Here is a 14,493-nt window from a genome sequence, read left to right as displayed (position 1 = left end):
AGAAAAATGCTGGTACGTCATCAGAAAAAGCCCAAAACGTTGATTTAAAATGCCATTTCTCGGCACCAAGTGGTCGAAACTTAACAAATAACCCCATTTTGAGGGTCAAACTTTCTTTCCAAATGTATTTTTAAAGCATTTTTAAACGCTGCTCATATTTTTGTGTTGTTTCTCTCTAGAGACTTTTTTCCAGCACAATTGATTGACATGTAAAAGTTACCGTGTGTCAATAACAGATCTTACAATTTTTCACGGAAGAACGAACTTTTTTCTGTGTTTGAACGCTTTCTCGAATGCGTGCGATTGCATTTACACGTTTCTCGTTGCAAAAATTTGTTCCTTTTGCGGTGTGAAAGCCTGCCTGATGAGAGTAGCGTACTCACATTATTTGCTATCTATGATTCACGGTATGTTGATTAAAATGACTTTGGAGGTTCCGTGAAATGGTGGCCGAATGGCTGTCCCATGTTTTGTCAGATAGTCCAAAGTTAGAGCAGTTGACGCAGGTTGGCGATACAAAAAAAGTTGCATGTTCCCAACAGCACAATTTGATAGAAAAATTGAAAGTTTTAAGTTACCTTATTGGTATATATTTTCGCGTGTTACAAATTTTTTTTCGAAAAAACGTGTTTCGAGTGTATTAAATTTCGCGATTGCCGACTTCTGGAAAATTTTCGCGTGTATTAAATTTCGCGATTCACTAAACTAGGTATTTTCAGAAAGTAGGAATATAAAGCAAGAAAAAGACTGATTTTGCTTGAAACACAACGTTTTTGATGTAAAAATACTAACAAAATACTAAGAAAATTTTTTTCGCGTGTATTTAATTTCGCGATTTTGTAATTTTGAAAAATTTAAACAGTATTAAATTTCGCGAAAATTGACCAAAAAACTCGCGAAATTAAGTACCCGCGAAAATTTGTAACACGCGAAAATATATACCAATAAGGTAAGAGATGTGGCTTTTAGAAAAACACTGACCTGATAAAAGGCAGACCTTTATATATCCCTGGACCAAGTTATATTGGCCATCTTAGATCAAAGTTTTTTTGAACATACATGTACGCATAAAAAAGCCATTGCAGAATGGAAAAATAAAAAAAAATTAATGCTAACGGTGCTGTATCATCAAAAGTTTTGAGGGAAAGTAGATATGTAGAAATCTGCAACAAAAACAAAAGTGATCTCTTCTACTGATTGCTTCCCAGCACTCCTTCGCAGCTGTTTATCAAATTTCCACCAATGAGATTGCCACATTTCACACGGTCCTTCTTTTTGGCACCCGTGGCCTCTCAGTGCCTGTAAAATCCCACCCTTCATATATTTGTTTCAATCTGTGATCCTAAGGCTTAGATTTTTTGTCATCTTCAATTTACTGAAGAAAGCAGGAATTTTATGCAACAGTTAGATTGTCAATAAAGTGCCGTAGAAAATCATTAAATAAAAGAAGAACTAACGTAGTGGTCTAAGAAAACAGCTATTTTTTTTAGAATCTTCCTTACAATCTAGTTTTTCTATTTATAAAAAGTAGATTGCTGACGTGTGGAAAGGAATTTCGGCATGACTGATCCTTTTGTTTTGATAATAACATCAAAGCGGGAATTAATTTTTTCTCAATTCTTTCTTTCCTTTTTCTTTCTTATCAGTTAACGCTTTCTCTCATTACTTTTTATAAATAGAATAACTAGATTGTAAGGAAGATTCTAAAAAAAATTAGCTGTTTTCTTAGACGACTACGTTAACTTTAAATCTTAAATATTTTCATTTTGAAGAATTGGTGCAAAAAAGTGAAACATGTGAAAGTTTAATTTTTTTATTGGTTCAACCAAAAAAGGGGATTTGGAAAACTTTCTATGTTTGTTTTTTTTGCACAAACCCCTGTAAAGTATGGGCGAGCACCTCGTTGCTAAGATGTTGGCTCGAAATCGAAAATGAAACCACTGAAAATGAAAGTAAAATCGGCTCGCACTCCAAATCCCGTAATCTTGATATAGGAGTTTAAGCATAGACTGATGGTTTGAAACCTGAGGCAATCAACCTATCATGTTTTTAAAACATTCTTTTATTTGAAATTATTGATGTACTTCTTTTGTTAAAACTTCTACCATAAGTTAGTCTTAAATATTGACGCCCCTCATCTTATCTTGACACCCCTGATCAGTGATTTTCACCTTCCTTTTATTTTATCAAATGCTAGCAGAATAATACCTTGAAATTTTTATAAAAACAGTTAAAATAAGAGAGAAATTGATCATCGTCTTATTACAAATTTTGATCAGTCTGAACTAGGCTTTGAATGACTAAAGTTAACTAAACTAAATCTAGTATATATTTTAGAGAGAATCTGTCTCTTGAAATCATTTTGGAGACATTGTTATAGGCTACAAAGAAAGTCTTGCTGAAACCATGTTACAACTTTGAATTTCAACAACAAAAGATACATAGAAGGTGAATTTTTAAATATGGAAGTTGAAGAGCACCACCCAAAACCTAGGAGAAGAATGAAGCAAGTTTTGAATGACATAAAAGAAACGGTAATTATCTTAATTATCTCTCCATTTTTTCACTCAAACTTTGTGGTACTTTGTAATATTAATGTATTTTTATTGAGATTAAAATGGATCAAAGCAATATGTATTTTTGAATTTAACACTTAGCTTTTATTTTAGGTGGAGTTTTATTTCAGTGATGCAAATCTACGACGTGATAGATTTTTCAGAAAAGAAATTGACCAATCAGAAGACGGGTGTAAGAATGAGTTTTTGGTGAATTTCAACTCTAGTTGAAGTTTTAAGTTTCTAAACTTCACTGTGATGTGATAGGCTAGATATAATTGTTTTTTTTTAAGGTTTAACTTCTGCATAGTTATGCATATAGTATCCTTTTTCAATAATTTTTCTACTATACTCTATAATGATGTATTTCCTCCAATTTTCAGATGTTGACTTCAAAACTTTACTCAATTGCAACAAAGTAAAGAGCTTAGAAGTTGATAAACAGACATTGACTAAAGCTATAGAAAATTCAAAAGTTTTGGAGGTTTGAAGTTTTTTAATTTCACATCTTCATTAAATAAGTATATACACTTCATTCTAAAGCATGAATAAAGTTAATGGAATCATTAAAAAGTTGTTTAATGCCTTCAGAGGAAGTGGTTTTGGAAATGCAAATTTATCATAAACATCACAAAACTTTCCTCCTTTTTGATAATTTTACAGCCCTCCTTTTATTGTTTTCTTCTTTTTTAACAAGTTGAATGAAGAGAAGACAAAAGTGAAGAGATGCACCACAATACCAGAGCTAAACTCTGAAGAAGCTGACTCTAGAATCATCTATGTTGTAAGCATGATTTTTAGTCAAGAACTTTTTAACACAGGAATCAATTTTTAGCTTTTTGATTTAAAACTAAAACTTTTAATTAACTATTTTCTACTCAAATACCTTTGCTATCCATTTGGTATATTATTTTTGGACCTACCCCTGTGGGGTGGAGGTCCTATAAATTCACCTCTGTCCGTTCGTCCGTCCGTTCGTTACCAGCTTTTCTCGAGATTGAATCATAGGAATCATTTGATTTTTGATACAAAGGTGCAAAACGGTGGTGGCCAAAATGTAACAGAGCTCGATTTTCGAAAAAAAAATTTTTGGGCAAAAGGGTTTTTTGGACTTTGTGAAATATTGGATCATTGTTTTTTTCAGATTTGCATGAAAGTAGGTAAAAGATGGGTCAAGCAGATTTTTGTAAAAAAACTTTTCAGCTCAAAAAACGCATATTTATCTATACGAATCACTATTAATAAGCATACATCAATGTTCATAACCAAATTACTCAATTTTTTGATGAGATAGATGTCTTTTTATGCTCACGAAGTCTTGAATATGAAAGAATATGAAAGAGCATGAAATTTTGGTTTCTAAACGTTTTTTTATAAGAAACAAACGACTAATTTTAATAAATCGTCACTATTTGTGTTCTGAATGATTGTTTAACGTTCATGCTCACGTAGATATCAATTATATATGTGTTAAATGCATAACCAGGTAGGTCCATAAAAGTATCACTTGTTTCAAAATGATTTTAGGAGCGGCTTTATGCGTTTGTAGATCATGACTGGCTCAAAAAAGTGTTTTCAATTTGTGGAAAAATTCAATACATCAGGTAAGTTAAGTTACTGTTTCTTACTCAATATTGTTTCTATCAGTAGAATTAGGTTAAAAGAGGCCCTACCCTAAATAACATGGGGCTGAAATTTGACATCATTCTACTGGACATTTCGAATCGGAGTGTAATTGATCAAAGTTTTGAATTTTACTGAAGAGTTTTCGGAAGATCTTTCCGTAAACAATGTGTTTTACAAACTTGAATAGTTGCCCTAACAATTTGAATATTAAATGTACCTGTCTTTTCAATAGGTCATTTCACAGTCAAAATGGATCACGGGTAATCAGGACTAATTGCGCCTCCATAATGGCTTTCTGTTACCAAGATGCAATAATCTTCAAAAATTTTCCAAACTTTGGACCAATAGTAAATCATCATTATTAGTGTGCAGTGGTCCTGATTACCAATTACGCTTTGCAACTGTGAAATGGCCTATAAGGTTAATGAAACTTAAAAACTTAAATGTTTTCCAGCTTACCAAGATACAAACATGACAACAAAATCAAAGGTTTTGCTTTTATTGAGTTTGCTACAGCAGAAGAAGCTGAAAGAGCTTGCAAGGTAAATCATATATTTCCCCTAGTGAAAATCTTTAATTGTGATCTTTTACATTTGGTATGTTTTACTTTTGTTTTCGAGTTTATGCTCTATTTTATTTATTTTTCTATGATGATAAGTGGATAAAAATTGCTTTTTTCATGTTCTAAAAAATAGGTTTTAAATTCAGTTGAGAAGAAGAGCCCAAAACAAGAAGAATCTTCCTCGCCAATGAAAGGTCATCGTAAACGAAAAAGATCTACAAGCTTTTGTGAGTCAGAAAGCGATGCAAAAAAGGTTCTACCAGAAGCAACCCTGAGAAGACGGAGAACGGTCAGTGAATGTTCAAATGAAGCCGTTTCACCTGCTAAAACCAAGAAGAAGCGAAAATCTTCACTAGAAGATAGGTCTTTGTCAGACCTTAAAGGTCAAATTGAAAATAATAAATTTGAAACAGATAAAGAGGCTACAACTGAAAGTAGCACGGAACCTACTGAAGCAAATACAGATAATGAAAATGTTGAAGTTACAAATAATACAGATGCAGATTCGTCACAGAAAAAGAAGAAAAATAGAAAACATACCAAGAAAGACAAAGAAGTAAAAGAAGTGGTTGTTCCACCCCTTTACGTCATCTCAAAGTATATATTTTGTTTTATATTCATTCACCAATAGTTTAAACAAAACTCTGTTTTTCTTCTGGTTGATCCTTTAGTATTTCAAGTGTTTTAGAGTAGATTATTTTGATGCGATGCTTTATATAATTTTAGCCTGTTTTAGCATGTTTACAGTCCCTTCATACATACACCGGTTTAATTGGTAACTCTTCATCTAGCATAGCTAGAAAATGAATATTGCGTTTATGTTTTTCTTTTAGAGCAGAGTGGCTTTCTTTTAAACGACAATACAAACATTTGCAAAGAAAAGAATTTCAGAAGCTAAAACGAACTACAAAAATCCTTAAAAGTGAACTGGTGAGACGAAAGGAGTTGAAAGAAAAATTCTCATCAGGCCAAAGTTCAAAGACTGAAAATAGAGAGAAGAAGAGCCAACAAAACACTGCACAAGGACAAATTATAGCAACTAATAATGATAATAAAATTGGACAAAAGCGTAAACATAAAGACGAACCATTGGTTGAGATTAAGGAGAACTCAAAAGAACAAAAAGCCAATGCTGAGCCAAGTGAGAAGAAAACAAAGAACTCATCTTATGAGCTTGAGCCTGGCAGTGTAATCAAAGTAGCCACATCAATGGAATCTCTAACAAGAGACGTTATAAAAGTATCTATTTTTGTACTTTATCCTCAAAATATTGAATTCTTTTATCCCGCCAAGACAATTCAACATTCTTCTCACAAGAAATTGTACCTTCCCTCTTCAATATAATTCCCTTCTTCAACTATAATAATCTTACTATTACTTTTGCTTGATTCCAGACCACGTTATCACCTTATGGAGAAATTGCTTATGTGGATTATATAAATGGTGCTCTCAAGGTGTGTTGAATGTATTGTATTTCAGTTTCCCTTTCCCTCTATATCTTATGTTTCTGTATGATATTGTAAAATTTTTGCTAATTTTATCAGGTTCTCAATCATATCCCCCCCAAAAAATATCAAGTACCCCATTCAATTTAGTTATACCTTGCCTTTGAAGGTTATTACTTTCATGTAAATTTTATTTTTAGGGATATGTTCGTTTCAAGAGTGCTGAGAGTCGAAAGGAAGTTGAAGAAACAGCCAAAAACAAACAAGATGGATGGCAATTCAAAATCGAAGATTTGAAAGGTTCGGAACTGCTGACAATAGTCCTACTTTTGAACCATAACAAATAATTCCCCCCTAAGTTTCCCTTAGAAATAGTTTAGTTCCTGTGGACATCTACTCCATGGTTTCAGATTTTCACAAAACAAAGCACTTCAAGAACATAATTACATTACATTTCTTATCACAGAGGGTGAAGAGGAAGCGTACTTCAAAAAAGCTCTTGAAGAACGCGCCAAACGATATGAGTTGAATGAGAAGAAGAAACAGAAGAGACAACAAAGAGGAACAATGAAAGTAAGCTGGAATTTTGTTCAATTCTTTCCAATACATTTATCATGCATGAGACTGAGAGGTTCAATCATAGCCCGTATAAATAAACCTGGTCTGGAAGCTTATTGTTTTAACTTTTTGTTAGCTTTTTCCTTGGTTATTATCAAAAGATAAAAATCGATATGCTCAGTTTTTGATCACGTTACCAAGTACTCCTCTTGGGATTGGTTTATAATTTAATCACGTGATCAAAAAGTGAGCAAAACGAACTAACTTCTTAATGCAAGTTCAAGTAAGAAACTATGGAAAGAAACAAGGCTTCCAGGCGGCGGTTTTTTATACAGACTACTTTTTGCAAAGTCGAAAAATTGACTTTCGCAAATTTGAGGAAAAATGTTTTTCGCAAGCATAAACTTTCGCAAATTGTTGGATAAAAATGGGAATTTTCGAATTAGAATTGCCTTAAAAGTGAAAAATATTCCTTAAATCCGATAATTAAAGACGGTTGCTCTTCGTGTGAGAGGAAGTCCCAGAACAGATAACCTTCGCTTGATAAAAACAAACAAAAACTTTGCCAATCAAAAGCTATCAATAAATAGCCTCAGTAATAGCGACGATGAACTGCCAACAAAACATTAGTTGTTTTTTTAATTGTAAAAAGTAGCGTTGACTTTTATTAGCCTTTGTTGCTACCTTTTCGTCAACATGAAATAAACTATTACATACATACATACATTCGACTTTAAAAAGGCATAAGGATAACAATAGGCTGAAAATTTGATTCTTATTATGATTTCGAGTTTTATAAAGATTAAATTTGATACAAGGGTTTGCCTTTGGTCTTAAATTTGGCAAAAAAATTTGTACACGATCCTGCAGGATCAGCTTAGAAGATTTTCAACATGTTTTTTTTACAGGTTTTGAAACAAGCTGAAGACGTAGCAACTTAAACATATTGAAGTACTTAACTTATTTAATTTTTGACATTGTAAATAATTTAAAACGGATTTTTAGATTTCAATTATCTTTACAAACGACAACTTTAACTTATTGTCTTTCTTTTTAAAAGTGTGAACAAATACCTTCTTTGCTATAATTTGACACTTTTCTTGATGTAATCTATTTTTTTTACAGGTACATTTAGTTATAAATGTATAAAATGTAATGAATAAAAAGTAAACAATAATAACCCAGCAACTGTAACAACATTTGAACATGAGTTCAGTGGAAGTTGATTATGGGTTGCTGTATTGGGCTGCAGCATCCTTCACTGTTGGTAGTTTCTTCTACTGGAACTATCACGAGAAGGCTAATCTCGTGAATCAACTGCAGGTACTGTGAGAATCTTTTTTCCTGAAATGCCACCATTTCAATGTTTTCATTTTGAATCAAAGTCGTCAAAATTAGAATTTTCTCAGAATATTTATTGTTACGAATTTTTTGGTACTGTAAATAAAGGCCTTATCTTAAATCGTACACCCATTTTTATGATTACCTCATTTCTAGAGTATGCCCAGATATGTGCCTGACCAGAAACTATACGACGATGTGTCAAGGAGCAACAATTTTATTTCTTATGCTGCCATCACTGGGAATGCTCAAGCTGATGATAAACATCTGTATGGTTTGAGAAGAACTTCTATGAAAGGATTGATTTCGCATAATTATGTTGTCGAACACACAGAAGAACTCCATGAATCTTCAAATAAATGGTATGGACTTTATAGTAGACTGCAGTGTACTATGTTATAAGGTTTCTTCACATTCAAACCTCTCTTATTCTTATTGACCACAATAATATTAAAAATAATGCTCCTTTGTGTATGTAAAATTTCTTAGGATTCTTTTATCTGTAATGGAATGATTTTGAATAATGTTCATTTTGAAATTATATTTTATTGCTTTATTTTCTAGGAATAAAGATAAAAGATCAATTTCCAACCAGTGGTCGTTTGTTCCTTTCAGTTTGTGCCGCTCAGGCTCCAAAATACGTGTTTCAGTACAAAAACCTTTAGAAGCTGATGAGCTTAATTTAACAACAGTTTATGATAAGTATAGACCATCAAAAGCAACCGCTGCAGACAAAGTGGTCGACTTTCTGTTCAGTAACAAACATGTTGTTGGGGTACAGTCTATTGAAAAGATGCTTTTGCCTGATGCTCAATTAACCGCTATTGGACAAGTTGTGCTGCATGACGGTCATATCCGAATAGAACCTTCAGACCAAGGATTGAGATATTATTTGACGTCAGATTCCATCGAAAGTTTGGTCAGATCGGAGGAATCTGTCGGATTTATTGTGAAAGTAGTAGCAGGTGTTTTTTTAGGAATTGGTGGTGTATTGTGTGGAAAATGGCTGTATGATTATTACAAGAGTTATCAAGAAGAGCTTGAGTATAGGCGACTGGAACTTGAAAATAACACAAATATTGGAGATGATAAATGTGTGATCTGTTTGGTCAAACCTAAGAACATTGTTTTGATTCCATGTGGTCATGTGTGTGCTTGCAAAAATTGTTTGGAACAATTGGATAAATGTCCCATGTGTAGAAGACCTATTGAAAGAAAAATACCAATTTTCTTGTAATTTATCTCCCTCAAAATTTCTGTTTTTCAAATTATTTTTACTCCTGTTTTTAGCTGGAATATCTCTTTTTTGCATTGTTCTGTTTTTTTGTTTGTTTTTTTTTGGACTTTTCATTTTCAGTTTTTTTGAATCTAAATAATATTTGTTCTTCAAGTTTTCAGCAAAAATGAATTGCAAAGAAATTCTCAAGTAAAAGGTTAAAATTGATGTGATCTGACTATAAGACCATACTCTGTTTATATTATTTTTTGGACCTACCCCGGTGGAGGTCCTATAAATTAACCTTTATCGGCTCGTCTGTTCGTTCGTTCGTTCGTTCGTTCGTTCGTTCGTTCGTTCGTTCGTTCGTTCGTTCGTTCGTTCGTTCGTTCGTTCGTTCGTTCGTTCGTTCGTTCGTTCGTTCGTTCGTTCGTTCGTTCGTTCGTTCGTTCGTTCGTTCGTTCGTTCGTTCGTTTCGTTTCGTTCGTTCGTTCGTTCGTTCGTTCGTTCGTTCGTTCGTTCGTTCGTTTGTTATTAGCTTTTCTCGAGATTGGCTCTTTCATTCTTTACGATTTTTTGAACAAAGATGCATAACTATAAACCCTCGAATGTGACGGAGCCCGATTTTCAAAAAAAAAATTTGGGCAAATTTGGGCCAAAAAACGGCTAAAAAATGGGTTTTTGGACTTAGGGGTGTTTATTTGAAGTAATATGGTAACGAACTTTCACACTTAAGTAATTAACCCAGAAGGTAATTTTGACTAATTACTAACAACTATGTTTTTTTATAAGCATTGCACTTATAAGCATATCTAGGCTCAGATATGGGGAAAAATTAAGCATATGGCAAGCATTACTTGAGCCTACGAAAAATGTTTTTTCCTGATTTTGGCTTTTTTTGGCTGGAATTTAACCCTTTAAGTGCCGATGTCGTATATATACGACATGGGCTATATAGGAGGGCGAAGCCCTCCTGTAATGCCCAGTTTGAGTTAGAAATCGTTATTTTTGGTCGAACTCGTAGGAATTAGATTGTCCTTTATGGTCAAGCAAAAAAAAATTCAAAAGTGAGTCTTTCCAGCGAAATTTTAAGCAAAAAAGTCAAAAAAATGCAAAAAATTGACAAAAATTCACTTTTTTGAGATTCTGACCGTTTTTTGACTATTTTTGGTCAACGAGTGATCCAAGAACCTCCAAATTTGGCCCTGTTTTACTTTATTCTGTCTTCTAGTGAATTGATTTGAAATTTTACCACTGGGACCTTTTCATCAGTTCAGTCAGGTCCGCGCAGCGGGCCTGACTGCTTTAATTCCCTTACCTACCCCCCCCATTGGCCGCCGCCCACCACGCCCTTCCTAAATCGGGCGGCGCCGAAGGCGCCCAAAAGAAAGAAGAGACTCTAAGCTATCCAACGAGCTATATACGAGCTTCTAATTCCTTCTAGATCAGGAGATATAAGCCCTTAAAGTTTGAACTAGCGATTTTTTAAAAAAAACTTAGAAAAAAGGACCCTGGCACTCAAAGGGTTAAGGGATTTTCAGTTTTGAAAAATTGGATCATTAATTTTTTCTGATTTTTTGCAGGAAAGTAAGGTACCATCATAGGTAAAATACGTTTCAAGCAGATTTTTGCAAAAAAATTGTAGTTGGCTCAAAAAACGCATGTTTATCTATAAGAATCACTATTAATAAGCATACATCAATGTTCTTAGTAAAATTACTCTATTTATTTTATGAGATAGATGTTTTTTTTGCTTACTTTTAAAGAATATATCTGTTTAGACATGAAATTTTGGTTGCTTGGCTTGTTTTTATAGAAAAGCTGGACAAATTCGATATTTTTTTATAAGCACACTATCAATTACTTAGGTATTAGCTTTTCTCGAGATTGGCTCTTTTATTCTTTATGATTTTTTTGCACAAAGGTGCATAACTATAAACCCTCGAATGTGACGGAGCTCGATTCTTGGAAAAAGAGAGATGTTTTTTTGCTCTCGAAGTCTTAAGAGCAATTGCACCTAAGAAAATCTGTAAGTGGGATCATTGATGTCTTGGATTTTTTTCTTTTTTAGATATGTTGTGGGGGTTCATGGGTGGAACAAAATTCCAAAATTTGAGCCTCAGAGCTCAAGCCGTTCCCGAGATATCGCATTTTGAAGTTTCAAAAATTTTGTCTAAAATACAGACCGGTAATTTACAGACCAGAATTCCAAATTGCTATAACTCCTTATTGGTAAGTCCAAATGACATGAAATTTTGCACAGATACACAAGACCATAAACATTTTCTAAAAACAAAAACAAAACAAAAAATCTTATTTCAAAATGGCGGATATTTGAAGCCAAAGTTTTGAACTGCTTGAAAATACCGGTTGGATTTGATTCTCAGTTTTTCCCGGCCCGAGATTCCAAATTGAATTTCTTTTTCAGATCCTGAAAGATCAATCCTTTAACTACCAAATATCAAAAATCTGTCGTGGAGAATTCATTTTTGGCTCAATAAATCAATTTTAAAGATGACCTATATTTTCCGAAAATTCCCTAGCAACGCCCTAGCAACAAGGCTTTAACAGGCTACACCATGTACCAGAAGGCTCAAAAATTGGTTTTAATGATTGACAGTCCATTTCTGGACATTTGTGATCCTAGACTGATCAAATCATTAGAGGATATTCCTCTGTATATGCAAAAGATTATTCATAATTTTCACTGCCTGCGATGATATCAAGAGCTATTTTTTTAAGAGTCTTCAGGGTGTGGTACCTCATCCTCTTGGATTTTGATGTAATTTTGACCAAATGATCTATCACACAAGAAAATAAGACCCTGAAAATTTCACCTTGATATCTCACTTAGTTTTGAAGATACAGCGTCTCAAAGATAGGCTACTAAGCGAAAATTGACCCCTAAATTTCATGAACTCTGGTGACTCCTCAAAATTTCTAAGTCCAAGTGTCGTTATTAGCTTTAGACTGTCCAATATTTCTTGTCCAGAAGATTTAAACATCATTCTTTGCAGTTTCTCATAAATATCACCCTAGTAATGTTGCTTAGTTATTTAAGAATCAACAAGTAAGGCTGTTAGTGTACACAACTATAGAGATATTGGACAGTCCAGGACAGTCTAAAAGTTAATCACGACACTTGGACTTAGAAATTTTGCGGTAAAGGTCAAATTATTGTAAAAGTAGGATTTGTGAATGATTCTAAAAAGTTTTTGAATAGGAATTAAGTACTGTTAAACCCATTTAGTTGAAGTAACCTGCTTATATTTAAGAGTAATATTCACCAAACTGTGAAAGATTGAGGCTTTTCCTGAAAATATAGGCCCTGGAATGGTAGGAAAGGCCAGATGTCAGTCTCGCATTTTTTTACATATTCTATACTTAAAAATAAAGAAACAGTCATAAAATGCCATCTGTTGATGGAAATGACCTGAAATCTTTTACAGTTGTTCCCTTAATGCCAATGATTAGTTGGCTAGAGAAGACCAACCAATATTTTGACAAAAATTAACCTTTAGAGCCCTTAAGTGGGCCTGATTTAGCATTTTAAGAGGGAAAAAACAACGAAGTTAAGCAAATTTTCAATCGATCATATCTTTAAGAGACTTCAAAAACCCACTTAGATTTTTTGAGGCTATAAACTAGACATACTAAAGGAAGCCTTGCTGAAAGTTTCAAAAAAAATTGTTGTTGCCGCAAAAAGATATGCCATCTTGAATTTTGCTCCAGATCTGCCAAAATAGCAATTTTTTCGGCCATTTTTGACAGTTACGCAAATAGGGAAATCCTGAAAATGTTGTTTTTGTGGCCAAAACCCACCAGTAAATCACTCCAGGTCAAAAGTTTGCTTTAAAAAGTCGCAAGGACTATCAGCAGCCAGCTAAAAGTGCTTCCAAATCCAGATTACGCAGTCTGAAGCCCTCTACAGGAGGTGCTAAAGATTTTCGGGGAAAATTTTGGAGACTCAATTTGATTTCTTCTGATAACCTACAAAAAGTTCTTGAAATCCACTGTATATAAATCCGCTTTCTAATGTACTTGAATAAAAATTCATTGGCTTTCAAAATCTGCTCCTCACCACAGTTCATGAAATTTAGGGGTCAATTTTCGCTTAGTAGCCTATCTTTGAGACGCTGTATCTTCGAAACTAAGTGAGAGATCAAGGTGAAATTTTCAGGGTCTTATTTTCTTGTATGATAGATCATTTGGTCAAAATTTCATCAAAATCCAAGAGGATGAGGTACCACACCCTGAAGACTCTTAAAAAAATGCCATTTAATATAATATCATCGCAGGCAGTGAAAATTATGAATTTCTTTTGCATATAGAGGAATATCCTCTAATGATTTGATCAGTCTATGATCACAACTGTCCAGAAATGGACTGTCAATCATTAAAACCAATTTTTGAGCCTTCTGGTACATGGTGTAGCCTGTTAAAGCCTTGTTGCTAGGGCGTTGCTAGGGAATTTTCGGAAAATATAGGTCATCTTTAAAATTGATTTATTGAGCCAAAAATGAATTCTCCACGACAGATTTTTGATATTTGGTAGTTAAAGGATTGATCTTTCAGGATCTGAAAAAGAAATTCAATTTGGAATCTCGGGCCGGGAATAACTGAGAATCAAATCCAACCGGTATTTTCAAGCAGTTCAAAACTTCGGCTTCAAATATCCGCCATTTTGGAAAAAAAATTTTAATTTTTGTTTTTGTATTTAGAAAATGTTTATGGTCTTGTGTATCTGTGCAAAATTTCATGTCATTTAGACTTACCAATAAGGAGTTGTAGCAATTTGGAATTCTGGTCTGTAAATTACCGGTCTGTATTATAGACAAAATTTTTGAAACTTCAAAATGCGATATCTCGGGAACAGTATGAGCTCTGAGGCTCAAATTTTGGAATTTTGTTCCACCCATGAACCCCCACAACATATCTAAAAAAGAAAAAAATCCAAGACATCAATGATCCCACTTTAGATGATTCAGGGATTTTCTTAGGTGCAATTGCTCTTAAATATGAAAAAAATATTTCAAGAGCATGAAATTTTGGTTTCTAAACGTGTTTTTTTATAAGAAACAAACGACTAATTTTAATAGATCGTCACTATTTGTGTTCTGAATGATTGTTTAATGGTCACGCTTATGTAGATATCAATTATAATATGTGTTAAATGCATAACCAGGTAGG

The 14,493-nt window shown here is 33.5% G+C and overlaps 3 protein-coding genes across 3 annotated transcripts in view; 2 read left to right on the top strand and 1 right to left on the bottom strand.

The window, feature by feature from the left end:
* Positions 1-14,493, bottom strand: part of LOC136811497 (nucleolar protein 58-like) — a 130,401-nt gene that overhangs the window by 107,695 nt on the left and 8,213 nt on the right. The window lies entirely within an intron of this gene.
* On the top strand, positions 2,336-7,777 carry LOC136811495 (la-related protein 7-like). The gene is made up of 12 exons (XM_067068117.1): positions 2,336-2,534; positions 2,670-2,748; positions 2,939-3,039; positions 3,253-3,339; positions 4,083-4,159; positions 4,636-4,723; positions 4,877-5,340; positions 5,577-5,982; positions 6,138-6,197; positions 6,389-6,488; positions 6,655-6,761; positions 7,655-7,777. The coding sequence occupies exons 1-12, from the start codon at positions 2,463-2,465 to the stop codon at positions 7,685-7,687; spliced, it is 1,674 nt and encodes a 557-aa protein (XP_066924218.1). The 5' UTR covers positions 2,336-2,462; the 3' UTR covers positions 7,688-7,777.
* LOC136811512 (mitochondrial ubiquitin ligase activator of NFKB 1-like) lies at positions 7,897-9,395 on the top strand. The gene is made up of 3 exons (XM_067068134.1): positions 7,897-8,069; positions 8,244-8,449; positions 8,652-9,395. The coding sequence occupies exons 1-3, from the start codon at positions 7,953-7,955 to the stop codon at positions 9,322-9,324; spliced, it is 996 nt and encodes a 331-aa protein (XP_066924235.1). The 5' UTR covers positions 7,897-7,952; the 3' UTR covers positions 9,325-9,395.

This window comes from Clytia hemisphaerica, unplaced genomic scaffold, assembly GCF_902728285.1.
Source record: "Clytia hemisphaerica strain Z4C2 unplaced genomic scaffold, Clytia hemisphaerica genome assembly, whole genome shotgun sequence".
Classification (NCBI taxonomy): Eukaryota; Metazoa; Cnidaria; class Hydrozoa; order Leptothecata; family Clytiidae; genus Clytia; species Clytia hemisphaerica.
Note: the sequence above shows the minus strand (reverse complement) of the source record. Positions and strands in the feature narration are given on the sequence as shown.

Coding starts and splice junctions, on each gene's coding strand:
- LOC136811512 (XM_067068134.1), top strand. CDS start 7,953: ATGAGTTCAGTGGAAGTTGATTATGGGTTGCTGTATTGGGCTGCAGCA. Junction 8,070..8,243: donor ATCTCGTGAATCAACTGCAG/GTACTGTGAGAA, acceptor CCTCATTTCTAG/AGTATGCCCAGATATGTGCC. Junction 8,450..8,651: donor CATGAATCTTCAAATAAATG/GTATGGACTTTA, acceptor TTTATTTTCTAG/GAATAAAGATAAAAGATCAA.
- LOC136811495 (XM_067068117.1), top strand. CDS start 2,463: ATGGAAGTTGAAGAGCACCACCCAAAACCTAGGAGAAGAATGAAGCAA. Junction 3,340..4,082: donor ACTCTAGAATCATCTATGTT/GTAAGCATGATT, acceptor AAATGATTTTAG/GAGCGGCTTTATGCGTTTGT. Junction 4,160..4,635: donor GGAAAAATTCAATACATCAG/GTAAGTTAAGTT, acceptor AATGTTTTCCAG/CTTACCAAGATACAAACATG.